This window comes from Neolamprologus brichardi, chromosome 20 (genome assembly GCF_056152115.1).
Source record: "Neolamprologus brichardi isolate AB-2024 chromosome 20, ASM5615211v1, whole genome shotgun sequence".
In the NCBI taxonomy this organism is placed as follows: domain Eukaryota; kingdom Metazoa; phylum Chordata; class Actinopteri; order Cichliformes; family Cichlidae; genus Neolamprologus; species Neolamprologus brichardi.
In genome coordinates this window covers 31,997,068-32,014,438 of record NC_142123.1, presented here as the reverse complement: position 1 = coordinate 32,014,438, position 17,371 = coordinate 31,997,068, and the positions used below count along the sequence as shown (strand labels likewise).

Below are 17,371 nucleotides of genomic sequence, written 5' to 3'. Positions count from 1 at the left end.
CAGTCCCAGCATATTTTTTATCATACTTTTGTTTTCACGTTTTTTTGTTTAGCTGCGTTGTTGCAGTACTGTTAATGCTCTCGTGCCCTCTCCAGCGTCAGTGTGTGGAGTACGCTCTGAAGGCTCAGCCGCTGAAGCTTTACATCCCGAAGAATCCGGTTCAGTATAAGTTCTGGTCCATCATCAACTCGACAGGATTTGAATACGTCATGTTTGTCCTGATCCTTCTCAACACCGTCACTCTGGCCATTCAGGTTCGTAATATTTCAGTTTCTTCTCTGATTTTTTTCACGATGTTTCCTCTTGACTAAAACCTCATCTGTCTAACTTGCCGTGTCTCCTGCAGCACTATGAACAGTCCAAAACCTTCAGCTACATCATGGACATCCTCAACATGGTGTTCACTGGACTCTTCACTTTGGAGATGCTGCTCAAGCTGGCAGCTCTCAGAATAAGGGTGAGGAAACCAAGCGCATCTCTTCAAAGATCTCCATACATCCGCTACACACGGAAAGTCTTCCTGTTAATAACTACATATTCTTGGACATGTTTTCAAAGCTGTATTCTTTAGTGTAGATAGTTTTCCTTTTTCTGTTTACCGTGTTCTTAAACTCATATGTGACAATTAAGATTAAGGGTTTATATAAACAGAAATGAACTGAGATCAGGGATAATTAGAGTTTCACTAAATGTTGTTTTGCTTTTTTCCAGCATTACTTTGTTGATGCCTGGAACTCGTTTGATGCTCTGATTGTGGTCGGCAGTGTGGTCGACATCGTGGTCACTGAGTTCAGCGTGAGTATTTGTGATGTTTCTGTCTTGAATTGGATTTAGAACAGTTCTCTTTATTGTATCTCATTATAACTGACACAATAACACAAATAATTATGGTGCCCACTCCCTCTTGCTCTGTGATCCTGTTTCATTTAACCTGTAATCCTGGTGTGCAAACACTCACCTGACCTGAGGTTAGAGGTGAGGTCATGAATGTAATCCTGGTTTGATAAAAGGATAACCAGAACTTTAAGCTGGGCAAGCTTAAAAGGGGTGACTACAGCAGCAGGGTCCATATGAGCATCCACACAGTGAAAAAGCTATGTACAATTGTGCAATAACAACATCATTTATTATATAAAACAATTAATTCTGAGAAAGCAGATCACAGTTGCAGCTGCTGAAGCGTTTTTATTTTACTGTTAGTAAAAGTCTGATCCATTTACTCAGTGATATTTATCTTTTTATTGTATCTTTTATCAAATTTATCAAATTTTATTGTATCATTGCTTTGGCTGTGATTTTTCTCCCATTGTTAACAACAGGCAGCACCAAAAACTTGGGTAACTGTAGCGTGATTTGCTGAATAAATCGTCCCACTTTAGACAAATTTCATTGTTTAGAAAATTTAAAATGAATTAATAAAACTACTACAGCAGATTTGGGTTGAATACTTTGTGTTGGGGGACTTGACAGAAGTGCTGTTTTTCCTTTCAGATGTTCAAGACTCCTCTTCCTTTGAAACGACTTTAAATGCAGGTCAAATTAACTTCACCCTTTTGTGCAGCTTTCAGCTCAGCCTGGAGGATCCTGCAGCTCTACAACAACAGTCGTTTTTGTGTGAGTGTATTAACACATGTTTTTATCACATCTGCAAACTTTTCTGTGTTTTCAGAGTGGAGAGGACAGCTCCAGGGTGTCTATCACCTTCTTCCGGCTGTTTCGAGTCATGCGATTGGTCAAGCTGCTGAGTAAAGGGGAGGGCATTCGTACACTCCTGTGGACTTTCATCAAATCGCTGCAGGTAAGCGAAGACGTTGTCTGGAAAGAAGATGTGGCATTTCTTAATGGCCACAAGGTCAATCTGCATCGAGTTCTGGCTGAACTCTGGCTTAATCGTGGTTTAAAGCTCTTGTTTCTTTAATGTTGCCCATTGTTCAGTAGCCACAGCTCCCATCTTATGTTTTATAATGTTTTGTTGCAGTTCTGCTGCCTTGTTCAGCAAAGACTCTAATTTGTTCCTGTTTCTCTGCAGGCTTTGCCATACGTTGCTCTACTTATTGCCATGATCTTCTTCATCTACGCTGTCATCGGCATGCAGGTAAGTTTACACACAGTAAACCTGCAGGATCATTCTGACTTAATTTATTTATATCAAACATTTTACAACAAAAAAGATCTTTGAACGGTTTGTTTTGCCCACTTGAATCTGATTTGGTCAACTTTAATTCTTTGTGCCTTTACTTCAGTTGTTAGTGTCTCCTTGCAAAATCTCTGTGGGTGTCAACCCCTTTAAGTTAGACAGGAAGTTGAAAGAAATTCAAGTCAGATATTTTGTAAATTGGCCGCTCATTTCAATCCAAACAGTCACCGTTAACAACACTGGACGCCTGTCACAATAAGGACATGCTAAAGCTGCTGACTTTTTTCTTCTGCTCGTCTGTATTTGTCAGACATTTGGGAAGATAGCGATGCAGGATTACACTCAGATCAACAGAAACAACAACTTCCAGACATTTCCTCAGGCTGTTCTCCTCCTCTTCAGGTCAGATCCTCCTCCTGCTGCTTTTATGTCTGTGCAGATTCTTTAGTGCTTGTATTTTTGGCTCTCATCTAAGAGGCTTCTTCTTAAACCGCTGATGGCGAGCCCCAGCTATTTAGCCCCTAGTGTGGTTGCCATTTTGGAGCTTGTACCGAGTCTTTCACCCACTATTAATCCCACTATCACTCATGTGAGCTGTGAAAGGTCCCATGAGCCAAGGTGTGAAGCAAACTGTGGGCCAATACTGTCACACGGGCCAGGGTTTGAATTCTCTGAGTCATTGTCTCGTCCCACTATTATGTGGGATGTTGAGGTCAGGTGACTGCATCGCCTGGGAAGGGACTGCAAGATGTATTATAGATGGCTGATAGATGGTGCCATAAGACACCACCTCTGGTCCCACCACTGTTGCCTCACAGCAAGAAGTCCTGAGTTCAATTCCACCATCAGGCTGGTCTTTCTGTGTGGAGTTTGCATGTTCTCCCTGTGTTTGCGTGGGTTCTCCCCGGGTACTCCGGCTTCTTCCCACATTCCAAAGACATGAAGTTAGTGGGGTTAAGTTAACTGGTAACTCTAAATTACCACAGGTGTGAATGTGAGTGTGAATGGTTGTCTGTCACTGTGTTAGCCCTACAACAGACTGGTGACCTGGTACACCAGGGTGTACCCTGCCTCTCGCCCTAAGATGGGGTCCGGTCCTCCCGCAACCCTGACAAGGATAAGCAGAAGAGAATGGATCGATGTTATTCTGCTTTTCCGTGGTTGGTGTCTGAGGTTCTTCACTGAATGCACAGGAAAGCCTCGTGCATAAGAGGTGAAACATCAAGAACCAAAAAGAAGTCCAGTACCTTCATTTCAAGTGCTCAAGTCTGTTTTCATTCTTTCAAAAACTCGCTAAATCACTCCTGGTGTCCCACAGGGATCTCCTCTGGGTCCTTTGCTTCTTTCTGATTTTCTAAGCACCAGCAGTTCTCCCACAGCAGGACTGAGAATTTATTACAATACAACTTTATTTGTATAGCACATTTAAAAGACCAGCGGTACACCAAAGTGCTTTACAATAAAAACAGGAAAATTAAGACAATAAATAAAAGACTATTAACAAAGTACCACATATGTTATCAGGTTAAGGGCACTAATTATACAACAATAAAAGGGAATATAAGAACAAAGTTACTAAGAACAGATATAGCTAAAGATAAAGTACATAAATAAGAAATTGAACCAAATATAAAACAGGGACGTTAACTAGATGGAAAAGCTATGTTGAATAAATGAGTTTTTAAACGGGATTTAAAAGATAAAGCGGAGTCTGACGCACGGATAGTGATAGGAAGGTTGTTCCACAGATTCGGTGCAACCAGGGTAAAAGCACGGTCACCCCTAGATTTAAGTCTACATCCAGGCTGAGCCAGGAGTAATTGGGGTGAAGACCTGAGAGCTCGCCCAGGGACATATAGACTAAGAAGATCTGCAAGATAACGAGGGGCTAAATTATTTATAATTTTAAAGGTGAACAACAATATTTTAAATTCAATGCGATACTTTATGGGTAACCAATGCAAATCAATAAGAACTGGGGTGATAGAGGCATGCTTTCTAGTGCCAGTCAGGAGGCGAGCCGCAGCATTTTGGACAAGCTGAAGTCTGTGAAGGAGAGCGGAGTGAAGACCAAAGTAGAGAGAATTACAGTAATCCAATCTAGAAGTCACAAAAGCATGAATGAGCTTTTCAAGATCTTTGTGAGGGACATAGTGCTTAGCCTTAGCAATAAGGAGCAATAAAATTATTTTCAAGTTTTTTTGTGTGTGTTTGTGCAGGTGCGCTACCGGTGAGGCGTGGCAGGAGATCATGTTAGCCAGTCTTCCAGGTAAACGCTGCGACCCCGAGTCAGACTACGAACCAGGGGAGGAGTTCAGCTGCGGCAGCAACTTCGCCATTGTTTATTTCATCAGCTTCTTTATGCTGTGTGCTTTCCTGGTCAGGACACACACTCACACACATTTTTTAATACACATATCTTTAATAAAATTCTGACATAATAGTTAATCAAAAGGAAAATGTGAGCAGACTGCTGATGCACATAGGAGCACAAATACTAGAGACATCTTTAACTTTGATTTAGATAATAAGTTATTTTATTCACGGCTGACATTTTTACATTATTAGCTGCATGAAGACAGATGGTCAAGGTGTGCTTAATAAAGTGGAATTGAGTGTATATGTGCATTTAAAATGTAACTAAACACCTTTGAATATACTTGTTTCTTCTGCTTCAGATTATCAACCTGTTTGTTGCTGTCATTATGGACAACTTTGACTACCTGACACGTGATTGGTCGATTCTGGGGCCACATCATTTGGATGAGTTCAAGAGGATCTGGTCAGAATATGATCCAGAGGCCAAGTAAGATGATCCGTGGTCCACATATACCCAGGATAATTTAGTGTTTTTATCTTGTTTTTAATTTATTTTTTATTTTTTAGTTTAGTTTTAGTTAATAATAATTCCTTTGGTGAGAATAGAAACTCCTGCTCCTGCTAAAACACCTGGTTAAATAACTAGTTGTCCAGACACACACACACAGATCCCTCGATTACACTCCATAAAATGTCTTTTTCTTAAATGCAGTATGTACTCTTTCATATATTTTTCTGTATCAGACGCACAAAACTTATAAAAGTTTTCATGTGATTTAAATTTCATAGCAGTCAAGCAAATTGAAACTGGAAAGATAATAAATCGAGCTGGGATTTAATCTGCAGCCATGCTCTGGGCTCACTACCCTGCATTTTCATCTAACTTTTTGATGTTGGGGAGAAAAGTGGATTTTTTTTCCTCCTAAATCAGGAGGAAAAGTGAATAAAGTTCCAGGTGGAGAGATGATCAGAAAATTCCTGATTGTTCTTTGTTCTCAGAGGTCGGATAAAACACCTGGACGTTGTCGCTATGCTGAGAAGGATTCAGCCTCCTCTGGGATTTGGGAAGCTTTGTCCTCACAGAGTTGCCTGCAAGGTAAAACAGTCACACACCGTGTGCTGTAGCTGCTGTTCAAAAGGTTATAAGCTTGGATTCAAGAGACTTAATTTAACTGGGAGCTATTTTTAACCATCTCAGCGTCTGGTAGCGATGAACATGCCTCTGAATGCTGATGGGATGGTGACCTTCAACGCCACGTTATTTGCTCTGGTTCGCACTGCCCTTAAAATCAAGACCGAAGGTATGTGATAGGTCTTTGCAGGAGCTGCTATAAACACACAGGAGTGATTCTGGACAAATTAAAGACTTCAGGAAATCATGGCTCCTCTTTCCTTTTCTGCCACAGCATTAAAAGGCTGACATTACTCAGGAAAACCTTTAGGTTTTATAGCTTTACTATCTGGAAATCCATACTGGACAGCTACTAATGCATTTATAAACTAGCAGCAGCTAAGAGGGAGTCAGAAACTTCTCTGTAACTGATAATCAAATTTATAACATAAATCAGAGACTCATCTGCATATAAACTTACCTAAATCTTTCCAGAATGTGACAATAAACCAAACAGACACAGATCTGTGACAGCAAAACTTCATCTCTCTATGGACTAATTCAAAGTTGCAGAAGCTGTTTGCTTTGCAGACTAAATTAAATAAATGAAAGTATATCTTCATAAAGGATGCTGTTATGCAGTAATTTTAAATAGTGAAATTGATTGATTGGTCATCTTTTAGCTTCTCTGTATTATTGAGGTCTTATTTATTGAATCAATACAAAAATAGAAAATAGTCCCTGTTAATAAGCCACAAGCCTGTAAACACAGTAGCCTAGCCATAACTTTTATCTGATTTACCTCTTGCTAGGTATCGCTGAGCAGGAGAACGAAGAGCTGAGGGTGATCATCAAGAAGATCTGGAAGAGAATGAAGCCAAAACTTTTGGACGAAGTCATACCGCCACATGAAGGTACTCTTACTGCTCACACGACGAGGTAGTACTGTTACTGCAAGTCTCAGCAGGAGTACTGCAGACTGAACTCTCTCTTCTCCATCCACAGAGGAGGAAGTAACTGTTGGGAAGTTTTATGCCACTTTCCTCATCCAAGACTACTTCAGGAAGTTCAGGAGGAGGAAAGAAAAGGGAGATCTGGCCGTAGAGAACGACTCACCCAACCAGTCTGCTGTCCAGGTCTGTCTGTCTATTTACTGACAGAAGGCTGCAAAGCCGACAGTATCAGGCCATATAAGACAGGCAGCAGTAACCCAACATGTTTTTGTTCTTTTTTAATGACTGAAGAAACCAAAGCTCCAAACAACAGAGTTTAAATATCCTGGGGTCTTGTTTGTGAGTAATGTGAAGGTAAAGCATGAGATTAACCCAAGAGTTTGTGATGTTCGTTTCCTGCTGAAGAGAGCGCTGAACTGGAGGGCAAAGTTTCCAGTTTACCAGTCGATCTGCATCCCAGCACTGACCTACCATCATGAGATGTGGGTAGTTAAAAAAATAACGCTGAGGATAAAAGTGGCTGAAATGAGTTTCGTGTGTAGGGTGGGTAGGTCAACTTTAGAGGTGAGGAGCTAAGACATCCATAGGTAGCTTGGAATATAATTGCTGCTCCTTGAAATAGAAAGAACCCAGTTGAGGTGATTAGATTAGATGAAACTTTATTAATCCCTCGGGTGGGTTCCTCTGGGAAATTCAGTAAATTCAGGTGGTGCGAGTATCTGATAAAAATTCCTCTTGGACATCCTTGGAGGTTTTCCAGACATGCCCAACTTGGTGGAGACACTTGAGAAGACCCAGAGAGATTATATAGCTCCTCTAAGCCTGGGAGCACCTCAGGAAAATCTTGAAAATGTTGCTGGGGAACGCACATCTGGAATACCTGTTTCGCTTGCTAACACAATTTGAAATAACTACACGATGATGGATGGATGGGAAAGCTCCTAGAGAAAATTAGGATACAGGGTTTTGAATCCATGGATGAAGCTGATTATAGGGTCTGTACCAGTCTTTTTTTTGTTTGTTTATATTTTGTTCTCCCATCACCTGACGAGTGCTCAGAGTCACTCATTAATTCGGTCGTCAGTTGTGATGCTTTTGAGAAAGAGCTCTTAAACTGAATTAGAGTCCAACCAAAGCTTGAAGATGCCTTTAGGAAAGAAACTGGGATCTGTATTTGTCCATGATGCTGTTACAACAAGTATGTCTTCATGCATTTTTTTTGTGTTTCCGTGTAGCTCTGTAAAGCTGGTCTGAAGACTCTGCAGGATCTGGGTCCAGAGATGCGCCTGGCTCTGAACGAAGACCTGGAGGAGGAGGAGGAGGCCATGATGGAGGACGAGGAGATGGAGGAGAATGCTGCATATAAGGTCTTTATTCAGATTTACACACTTAAGCGTCTGACAAACTTCTCAACTTTTTCTTTTTAGAAAATACTTGAATGGGCCTTTAAAAGAGATTAAGTTTGTATTTTGTCTGCAGGCTGAAAATGGTTACGCAGAGAAAGATCGACGTGGCTCATTACTGACACCTACTGGTAAATGACCGGTTAATTCATTATCATCAAGCTGCATCACGTAACAACACTAAAGGATTTAAAATGTAAATGAGGAAAACAGTTGTGATTACATGACACTTAGTGTGCCCACCTCACCTTCTTTTGCAGGTCAGGGCGGTGTTGTGGGTGACGGCAGCGTCTCTAACGGAGGTCTGATACACCGGGTCGGGTCTCTCACCAAGACGGCAAACGGCAGCGATCACGACGAACATCTTCGCTGGGGAGACGGCGTGAGGTCATCCATTAATCGACATCCCTACCGCCGCTCATCCGTGAAGAACGGCCTGCTGGACCACGGCCACAAAAGACCGTCATACTCCAAACGAAGGTAGGCGGTCACACAACGGAAACCACTAAGGAGACATTTACAGGTGTGACAGCCAATCACAGCCCCCCCCCCCTCCAGGTGGTGGCAGCCCCAGCCCCTTACAGATCAATAAGAAACCCTTTAAAGAGAAATTGAGATCAGTTTTCCTTCAGGTGTCGTCTGTCACTGCTTGGTCTCTGCTGCACTCTCAACCGGCTCATGCAAGCAAGACTACAAATTTACCATATTGGCTTTCTCCTGTGGGTTGTGACCTCTTCACCTCTCTCATCGCTTAACTTTGCACACTCCCACTGAGGTCTGCTGAGCAGATGCTCCTAACCTGACCTAAGGTCCACATTATAGCTCACAGAGGTGACGGAGTCTTAGGCCTCAGCTGTAAACGGCTGATGGCATGTTGTCATCACTGCGCGGGGCTGCGTGAACACGAGAATGAGGCGACATAGGATTTTCAAACTGATACCATAAGTGCACTTTAAGTGTGACGTTGAGCTCAAGGTCAGAGGTCAAGTTTTCTGAAGATCTTGTGAAGGCAATAGAAGGAGGTGAGGGGTAGTACTGGCAGCCATCAGTATCTTTATTTATTCTGGCTGCTTTCTACTTCTATGGTTTTACTCTTTTTGTGTATTTTAATATGTTGTGTTGCTCTAATGTTTTCTCATTTTATTCTATGAGCTGTACAGTTAAATGTTTTTAATTATGCTTCTAAATAAACTGACTTAATTTGACACTTTCTGCGACCTGTAGAAGGGACTCACGGGACAGATTGTGGAGGAACGGAGACATGGAGGCGTATGGCGAGCAGGGTTACTACAGCAGAGAAGAAGACAATGACAGCATCACCTCCAGAGAAAGGTACACTTTAGCTTTAATGTCATCCTCAGAGGCGACTCATCGACATAGTGGAGAAGGATTCATTTCCCTTTGTGTGTTTGCAGACATTATCCTGATGAGCCTCCTCTGTACAGAGACCATTACGATGGCCACGCCTCCTATACCAACAGTAGCTATGGTAACGGCTACAGCGAGGGGAGGAGGACGACCAGAAGACGCCTACTTCCTGCCACCCCGACAGGTGAGACGATGTCCTAGAATCCTCTCTGCAGCGTACCTGCATCATCACACCTCATGTGAGTTTTTTGTTCATCAGGTCGGAAGCCGTCGTTTAACATCCAGTGCCTGAGGAGGCAGGGCAGCAGCGACGACCTGCCGATCCCCGGGACCTACCACCCGACATCGCCACCGCGTCGCACGCGCGCACAGGTAAAACACACAGCAAGCACACACACACACAAATCTCTCTTCTTCAGTGAAATCAAACACGTTCCTCTCCTCAGCAAACGTTCAACAACTTCGAGTCTCGTCACTCCTCCGGTCGCTCCGCGGCGGCCTCCTCGGCATCCTGGGCGAACCCTTGCCCTCGCCGCGGTCGCCTCCTCTATGCTCCTCTAATCCTGGTGGAGGAGGAAGGAAGCCCACCCTGGGGAGGAGGAGGAGGACCTGCGGGTGAAATAAAGAAGGCAGGAGCAGGAAGAGGTGAGGACACCACAGTTTTGTTGATTTTAGCCGCACTGTAAACGTGATCCTGTGGTTTAAAGTCGCACCTTTCTCATCCATCAGGTGTCAGCGTGACAGGTGCGGCACCCAGACCAGCCTGGTACGGCGGCCCTGCAGGGACATCAGGTAAGAGGGACGAACAACTGCACAGTAAGATAGTTTTTACACACAAACTCTACACCAGGGGTGTCGAACTCCAGGCCTCGAGGGCCGGTGTCCTGCAGGTTTTAGATCTCACCCTGGGTCAACACACCTGAATCACATGATTGGTTCATTACCAGGCCTCTAGAGAACTTCAAGACATGTTGAGGAGGTAATTTAGCCATTTAAATCAGCTGTGATGGATCAAGGACACATCTAAAATCTGCAGGGCACCGGCCCTCGAGGCCTGGAGTTTGACACCTGTGCTCTAGACAGTGTTGCGTCATCAGGTTAAATTTCAGAAATCAGTTGAACTTGAAAATGTATCCTCCTCCTCTTTTTTAATTAGGCAGTGAAAACTGTTATTCTGGCAGTAACCGCACACAGCCTCTGGGAGGAAGGTGCAGTTAGCAGGTCAGCAAAGTATAAACTGACAGCAGCTCTGGCACAGTTACTGCCTCCTGTGCAGGGCCTGGATGCTAATGCTGCTGGCCCAAGTTCAGAGGACACAGTGGTGGAGCAGCGGAGGACCAGAGTGGGCACAGAGGGAAACCGTCTGTGCCCTTTGATATCATTTGTGGAGGGAAAAGGTGCATCAAAATTTTAAGATTATTTGACAAAAGAACGGCCTTTTTTTGTCATTTTTAAGGATATTAGAAATTTACCGACTTGATCAATAAGGTTTCTCTAAAGAACGCTCATTCACATGTACAGCAGGTTGCACAGGAGTATCTGCTGTGCTGTAACTGCAGAGATGTAACATCCAAAGTCAGTGCTATGGTTAGATTATTTGTGCGTTTGTGCCATCAAACTCTGTGTGCATGCTCTTGGGTAGGGAGCAGGCCTCCAGGCCAGTTTGTGTCCACGCTCCGTGTCTGAATGTGTCACGTGATTGTGTTGCAGCTCCGCCCCCATACAGGGCGTACACAACCCTCAGAGTCCCCTCTCACCTTGGAGCACCGTTCACTGAGAAAAGAGGGTCAGCTGACAGTCTGGTGGAGGCGGTAAGAACTGACTGCTGATTGATCTCTGATCAGTTTCTGTGTCCAGAATCAGCGACTTATCCCGGTTGTGTTAATCTCCCCGCAGGTTCTGATCTCAGAGGGCCTCGGTCTTTACGCTCGAGATCCAAAGTTTGTGGCATTTGCGAAGAGGGAGATCGCTGACGCGTGCCACATGACAGTGGATGAGATGGAGTCGGCTGCCAGCGACCTTCTTGGCTCAGGGAGCCACAGCTTTCTCAGCAACGCTGCCAGCGACCAAGCTGCGCTCTATAGCGATGAGGAGCCAATCAGGACAGGCCATGACGAGGATGAGCTGGCTGATGAGATGACCTGCGTGACATCATTCTGAGGCTCTGGACCAATCAGGATAAAGATGGAGATGGGACATTTGCAATCAGCAGGAGCCATGTTTAGAATTTGACTTCCAGGACACCTAACCAGTTAGAGGAAGGAGTCGGGGAGTAGTTAATTTAAAGTTTTGGTGAATGAGGAGAGATCGAGGTCACTGTTGAGGGATGGATGAAGAGGATGGAGGGATCGGGAGAAGGAACGAAATCAAGGGAGAAGGAAGAAAATAAAAAAGGATGGAAATCTGGATACAAATGGAAGAAGGGAAGGAAGAACAAATGTTAAAGGGTTAAAAATGTCACAAGTTAGGAAAACAATGAAAGAAGGTGGGAAAATAGAGAAAGAAGGATGAGAAACAAAGAGGGACATGAGGGTTTTTTTTAAAAAAAGAAAATGTTGACTTGAGAGGCAACTCCTGCTAATACTCAAGTCACTGACTAGCTGAGGGGCAGGAGGGCCTAGGCAGACAGGTGTGTTTGTGATTCAACAACACAGCAGCTTCCGGTGACTCCGGGAATTTTTTGGTGGCCTTTTTGGAGACAAAGTCTCTCTAAAGGTTTAAAAGGTTAAACAGGTTTACTCCAGTTCACTCTGCATCAATTCAGATGTGTGCCAGTGACTCAAACAACAAGGTAGAAATAAAACTTTTCACTTTTGCAACCTGTTTGTCCAAAATGTCGCCGCCAGCTCAAAGTGATCCAATGCCAGCGAACATGGAAAATATGGAAATGTATTGCTGATAAAATGTGCTGTAGTAAAATGAGAGGAAACCAAACACAAGTCCTGATGTTATACTTATTACATATTGTTTCAATGACTGCAGGCAGTTTTTCACATGACAGTTGGAGTGGTGTGCGATGTAGAGCCATAGACTGTAAATGAAAGATGAACAGAGCCTCAATGACATCGTCCACTTGCCTTGAAGCAAGCAGAGCATTAGTGACTACCCTGTTGCAATATCATTTTTTACTTTAAACCCATCAGGAACGTATGTAATGATAATTTAAGAGAGCCATAGGGTAATACTTCTATACCCTGGTGGACATTAGAAGGATAAAATTTGAATATGATACAATTTTAGTGACATAACACGAATACATTTTTAAAATGTTTTTTTATCAGACTTAAATGCTATTTTAACTAAATTGTGAGTAAACTAGCAAAAGAGAATATAAATGAATGTTAATAATATAATTTTTACTATTATTTTATCACAAAGGTTTTAGCTATTGACAACTGCAAGGCACCTCGGCATATTATGTTACATTTAGACACAGAAAATACACAAAAGGTTATGAGTTCAGATACATTTAATACCATAGTTAACCAGCTGATTAATAATTAGCATTATGCTATTGTTAGCCTAAAATACAAACTGGAACTTCTGATAAAAAATTGGCATGTAATACTTTGTCAGACACTAAATTATACAACCACTATCATGTATACTTACTATATACTTATAAAACTCTATAATAAATGTCATAATTTAATAAAGATTAGCAAGTTGCTGGGTAGCTAAGCTAAGTGCTGACTTCTGCTAACCACTAACGGTTGCGTTGCTAGCTAATACTCAGTAATGTTTAATAAAAATTTTAAAGGGGACCTTTGCTTGTCTTTACTTTCTTTCTTTAGTTTATGTTATATAATGTCACAGTCAGATAAAGTTTAATCCGTGTAACTTCAAAGATATCTTTAAACAACAGACACACCAAACAATTAGCGGCAGTACAGTTCACCAGCACTGGTGCTGCCCCTCTTTCGGCTTCCAGAAGTTCCAGGAGCTTCCAGAAAAGTAAGCGGGCAAAAATGAACAAAGGCACTTAAAAATGGCCAGTATTGATAAAGCTACTCTAATGCAGTCTCTGAATAAAGCCGATGAGCTGGTAATAAGAAGGCAAGGTTTATGCAGTAACACAATAATGCTAATAAAAATATAGCAACTGAAGTAAATAAATACGAGCTAGCTGTGTTCCCATCTTGTTAGCAGATGATTTAATCATTTGAATGATAGCAGAAAGAAGAGGTTAACGTATAAACTGGATAAATCTTTTCACATTTTGCTGAAATTGTTGATCAAAAAAGTTCTTGTGGTAGAAAAAATTTTCTTCAGAAGATGCAGAAATAAAAAGATTGTTTTCTTCCATAGCATTTATTTATTTTTCCAAGTGCTCATGTCAAAACTCCAGATATGTCAGTGTAATTAATAATCCATTTGTATGTCTTTGTAAACATGAATTTAAAAAAAGAGGAATTGAAGTAAAATTATAAATATGGAAGAATTAAGGGAAAAAAGTTTAAAATTTAATGTGTCAAAGTCAAAGGAGAGGTATCCTTGAACTTCCATTGCTAGGTTTGTGCAGTGAGTAAGGAAAATGTGACTGAGGCTGGGAACGAGACGCTTGTGATGAAGAAGCATAAATAAGTGGAGCGTAAGCTGAGCTTCATTTAGTTTTCAGTCACAGGTTTTCTATCAGGACTATTGATGTTTGATGTTGCCGTTGAAGGATGTGCTCTGTGATTCGTACAGCTGTGGGGAACATTTTATTTCTCATGTTTCATTAACGTCTTTTAATGAAAGTCTTATCTACACACGAAGACCTGAAAAGACTTTGTTTTTGTTTGTTTTTTATTTGTCAGGAGTGTGTTTGTTTGATGTATTCAGCTTTTCTTATTTCAGATGTTTGATATTTTTTATTGACTTTCACAGAAAGGACGGGATTTCCGTTTCATTCGTGCCGGCCAGCGGTCCAGTGGTGTTTATGTCTCTTCTGAACTTTTGTGTTTTCGTTTTTTTCTTTTTCTTTCCGACAGTTTGCACAGTTTCCCAGCAGTTAAGGGCTTTAAATTCCACACCTGGATTTTCTCCTCACAGCGCCCTCAGACATTAAACTACCATGTTCAGCTGAGAAACAGCTCTGTCTGAACCTTCATTTACCTCAAATAAAGACTGAAAACAACCTACTGCAGGACTCTTCTGTGTTAATATTCGTACCCAGTGCACAATACTGTGAGACAGCACACTTAAAACAACTTTATCTTATTCGAGAGAGACTTGACCCAGTTGGCACCCATGCAAACTCACAGCATATAAAAATGCAGAACATATACAGCAGGATGCACAACAATCTATATCCAACATTTTTCTCCAAATTATTCAATGTGAAAGTATCTGGTAAGTACGGTGGCCCCTAGAGACAAAACACTTACAAACTCCAAAACACAACGGAAGTGCTCCAGGACGCTAGGGGCAGTGTTGAACTCGATTTGCTCCTTCCGGTGCGGAAACTCCTGTGGGGAGCTTTGTTTCCGGTGTCCTATTCGCGCCTTGTTTACGGTCCAAAACAAGTTAAGCAATTGAATGAATCAAGCGGCGATTTACATTTCTATAGATGTCTTGGGCATTTACCCAATATATCTGTAAATGATGTTCATCGACTTGTCGATATTTTTCCCCGCGCCTCAGGGCAAAAGAGAAAATGGATTCAAATGTTATATTTCTCAGCTGTCCCTCGTTTATCGCGGGTGTTATGTTCTAAAAATAACCAGCGATAGGTGAAATCAAGTAGCCAATTTTATTTTTTGACGGTGCAAAACGTTTCGTGGACATCGTGGACATACAGTACTGTACTTCAGAGTCACACTGCTAGCGATCGATGCAGCGATTCTGTACTGTACAGGAGAGACGTCACGGAGGAGATCGTCTGCAGCGATCAGGACGCAGGACACAATGTGACGTAAAAAAAAAAATAAGCTTGCAAACTTGCACTGAAAAATCTGCAAAACAGCGAGGTGAAAGGTGAACCGCGTCATAGCGAGGGACCACTGTAATTTTGAAGGTAAGTCACAACATACCCTTCGTAAATACTAATGTATAGAAACCCTTATTAGCAATCATTCATTTTTTGTGTGGCTTTTTTCACGGTTTGTTAACATGCTGTGTAGGTGTGTACTTGACTAGCTGATCTAGCTAGTCAAGCTGATATAGAAAATAAGACCCGAGCATTATGGCTGTTTTTGGTGATGATGTCAGAGAAGTAGGACCTTCTTGCACTCCTCAGTTGTAAATTATAATTGTGAAGTTTCTCTTTATAGATGTCGTAATGAACCTGGAGGTTTGTTTTTCTCCATCTGCACTCAGCTTTCCTACACTCTCTTTTTTCAGTTTTCACCAGTGTGGAGTTTCTCCAGGGAGACTTTTTCCTTCCAGAGATAAGCTTCACCTTAATGGGAGCAATAGTGTCCATCACATTTAACATTTTAGCATTGAAGCTATTGACGAGCTCATTGACTGAACCTCTGGACAGGTCAGGTGTTAATGGGAAGACCTGGTTAAAGATCTCACTACTGTATTCAGTTATACACTGAATTGATATATTTGTGTGGACTGAAAATTTAAGGTATTCTAAATATCTTGGACAATTATTCATTATTATAGTGTTTATATTGACTCTGTTGTTTTCCTCTGTGTCATAGTTTAAATATTTATCTGTAAAGAGCAGAAACTCTCTCATTCAAACAGGCTGATTGGTGAATCCCAGATGGACCCAGACGGGCTGGATCAATTTTACTTGTCGACTTGCAGCCTCAGCTCGCGTCATTCTTCCTTCTGGACACGGCTTCGAGTCCCAAGGTGCAGAACAGCATGGTATAAACACGGCAGCTTTCCTGCAACAGGCCTCATTCAGAGAAAGAGACTGTGGCTTTGATCTCCTACCTGACGCTGTGTGAATTATTTATGATTATTTTACTTCTTCATTAAGTCGCTTTATGCTCATCTGTTTGTTTGTTTTTGAAAACATGCATGTGCGGATAGATGGCTGTGCCTGTGGATGCTAATAAAGGAATCTGAACAATGCACCTTTGTAAATATATGATGATAAATAATATAGGTGTATTTGTCCACTGCTTCAAAAACATGTTGTAAAAATGAACTTAAACCAAAGGATGTGTGGGACATTTTTACTTTTAATTTCATTGTTTTTATTTTCTATTTGTCACGGAAACATCATTGTCATCAGGAAAAAGATGCCTTTTAATAAATGCAGATACTGGTTCATTTTGCCTGCGGTCCATGGGCAGGTACAGACTATATTAAATGAAATCCGATGTATTTATTGTTGCAACTAAACTGCATTTTGATCACCTCCATTATCTTGTGTTAAATGTGTTTTAGTGTGGTCACCGTATTGTTACAGGGCAAACATTTTTCTCAATGCGTGTTGATAGAATAAGGAGCTGTGTGCTTTAGAACTCCTGGAGCTTTCAGTGAGTTTCCCCCTTGAATGCTTTTTGGTCCCCCACCTACTAAAATCCTGGAAGCAACCCTGGTGGAGATGCATAAACTCACAGCTAAAATAGGGGATGCTGCAGTATAAGTTTATATTTTTATTCTCATCAGAAAAGTAGCTTCCAAGTGTTGTCTTGACATCAAATGTATGGATGAAATGCACACTGAATTTTTTCAACTGCCCAGTCTGTGTTAGAGACATGCATATTACTGAGATCCTTCAGTTTCCCAATCTTATCTTGAAAAAGCCCAAACTCTGTTTGAAGGTTGGGTTTGTTACAAAGGGCCAAAACCCACCACTGTAAAAGAACATTATAAAAACATGTAGCATAAAATATCACAAGGGCCTACCTGTGAAACAAAATGTGTCACCATTGTACCTACCTGTGTGCAGTGACAGGTCTGACCCATCTGATGTGGTCTGAGCTCCCTCTACTGGCTGACTGAAGGATGAGCTCCGGTTGAAAGAAGGAAGGATGGATGGATGGATGGATGGAAAGGATCACTCACTCAAAATCCGTCTTTCAGCCCTAACTGGAGCTCAGCTAGCTCATTTGATTCAAACAGAATTAACAGCCCATTTCCATGACACACACACCAAACCAGCAGACATATGTAGCCTGTTGCCCTT

At 41.9% G+C, this 17,371-nt stretch overlaps 1 protein-coding gene across 1 annotated transcript in view; it reads left to right on the top strand.

The window, feature by feature from the left end:
- Positions 1-11,725, top strand: part of cacna1fb (calcium voltage-gated channel subunit alpha1 Fb) — a 47,910-nt gene extending 36,185 nt beyond the window's left edge. The window contains exons 30-51 of the mRNA XM_087834062.1: positions 96-254; positions 347-457; positions 712-795; positions 1,670-1,798; positions 2,030-2,095; positions 2,448-2,539; positions 4,357-4,516; positions 4,816-4,943; positions 5,456-5,552; positions 5,655-5,757; positions 6,380-6,481; positions 6,573-6,703; positions 7,756-7,887; positions 8,000-8,054; positions 8,184-8,403; positions 9,148-9,255; positions 9,339-9,475; positions 9,551-9,663; positions 9,738-9,936; positions 10,021-10,083; positions 11,002-11,102; positions 11,188-11,725. Coding sequence (XP_087690188.1) covers positions 96-254; positions 347-457; positions 712-795; positions 1,670-1,798; positions 2,030-2,095; positions 2,448-2,539; positions 4,357-4,516; positions 4,816-4,943; positions 5,456-5,552; positions 5,655-5,757; positions 6,380-6,481; positions 6,573-6,703; positions 7,756-7,887; positions 8,000-8,054; positions 8,184-8,403; positions 9,148-9,255; positions 9,339-9,475; positions 9,551-9,663; positions 9,738-9,936; positions 10,021-10,083; positions 11,002-11,102; positions 11,188-11,451 — 2,754 coding nt within the window. The 3' untranslated portion in view covers positions 11,452-11,725. The remainder of the gene's footprint in view (positions 1-95; positions 255-346; positions 458-711; positions 796-1,669; positions 1,799-2,029; positions 2,096-2,447; positions 2,540-4,356; positions 4,517-4,815; positions 4,944-5,455; positions 5,553-5,654; positions 5,758-6,379; positions 6,482-6,572; positions 6,704-7,755; positions 7,888-7,999; positions 8,055-8,183; positions 8,404-9,147; positions 9,256-9,338; positions 9,476-9,550; positions 9,664-9,737; positions 9,937-10,020; positions 10,084-11,001; positions 11,103-11,187) is intronic.
- The last annotated feature ends 5,646 nt before the right edge of the window (positions 11,726-17,371 follow it).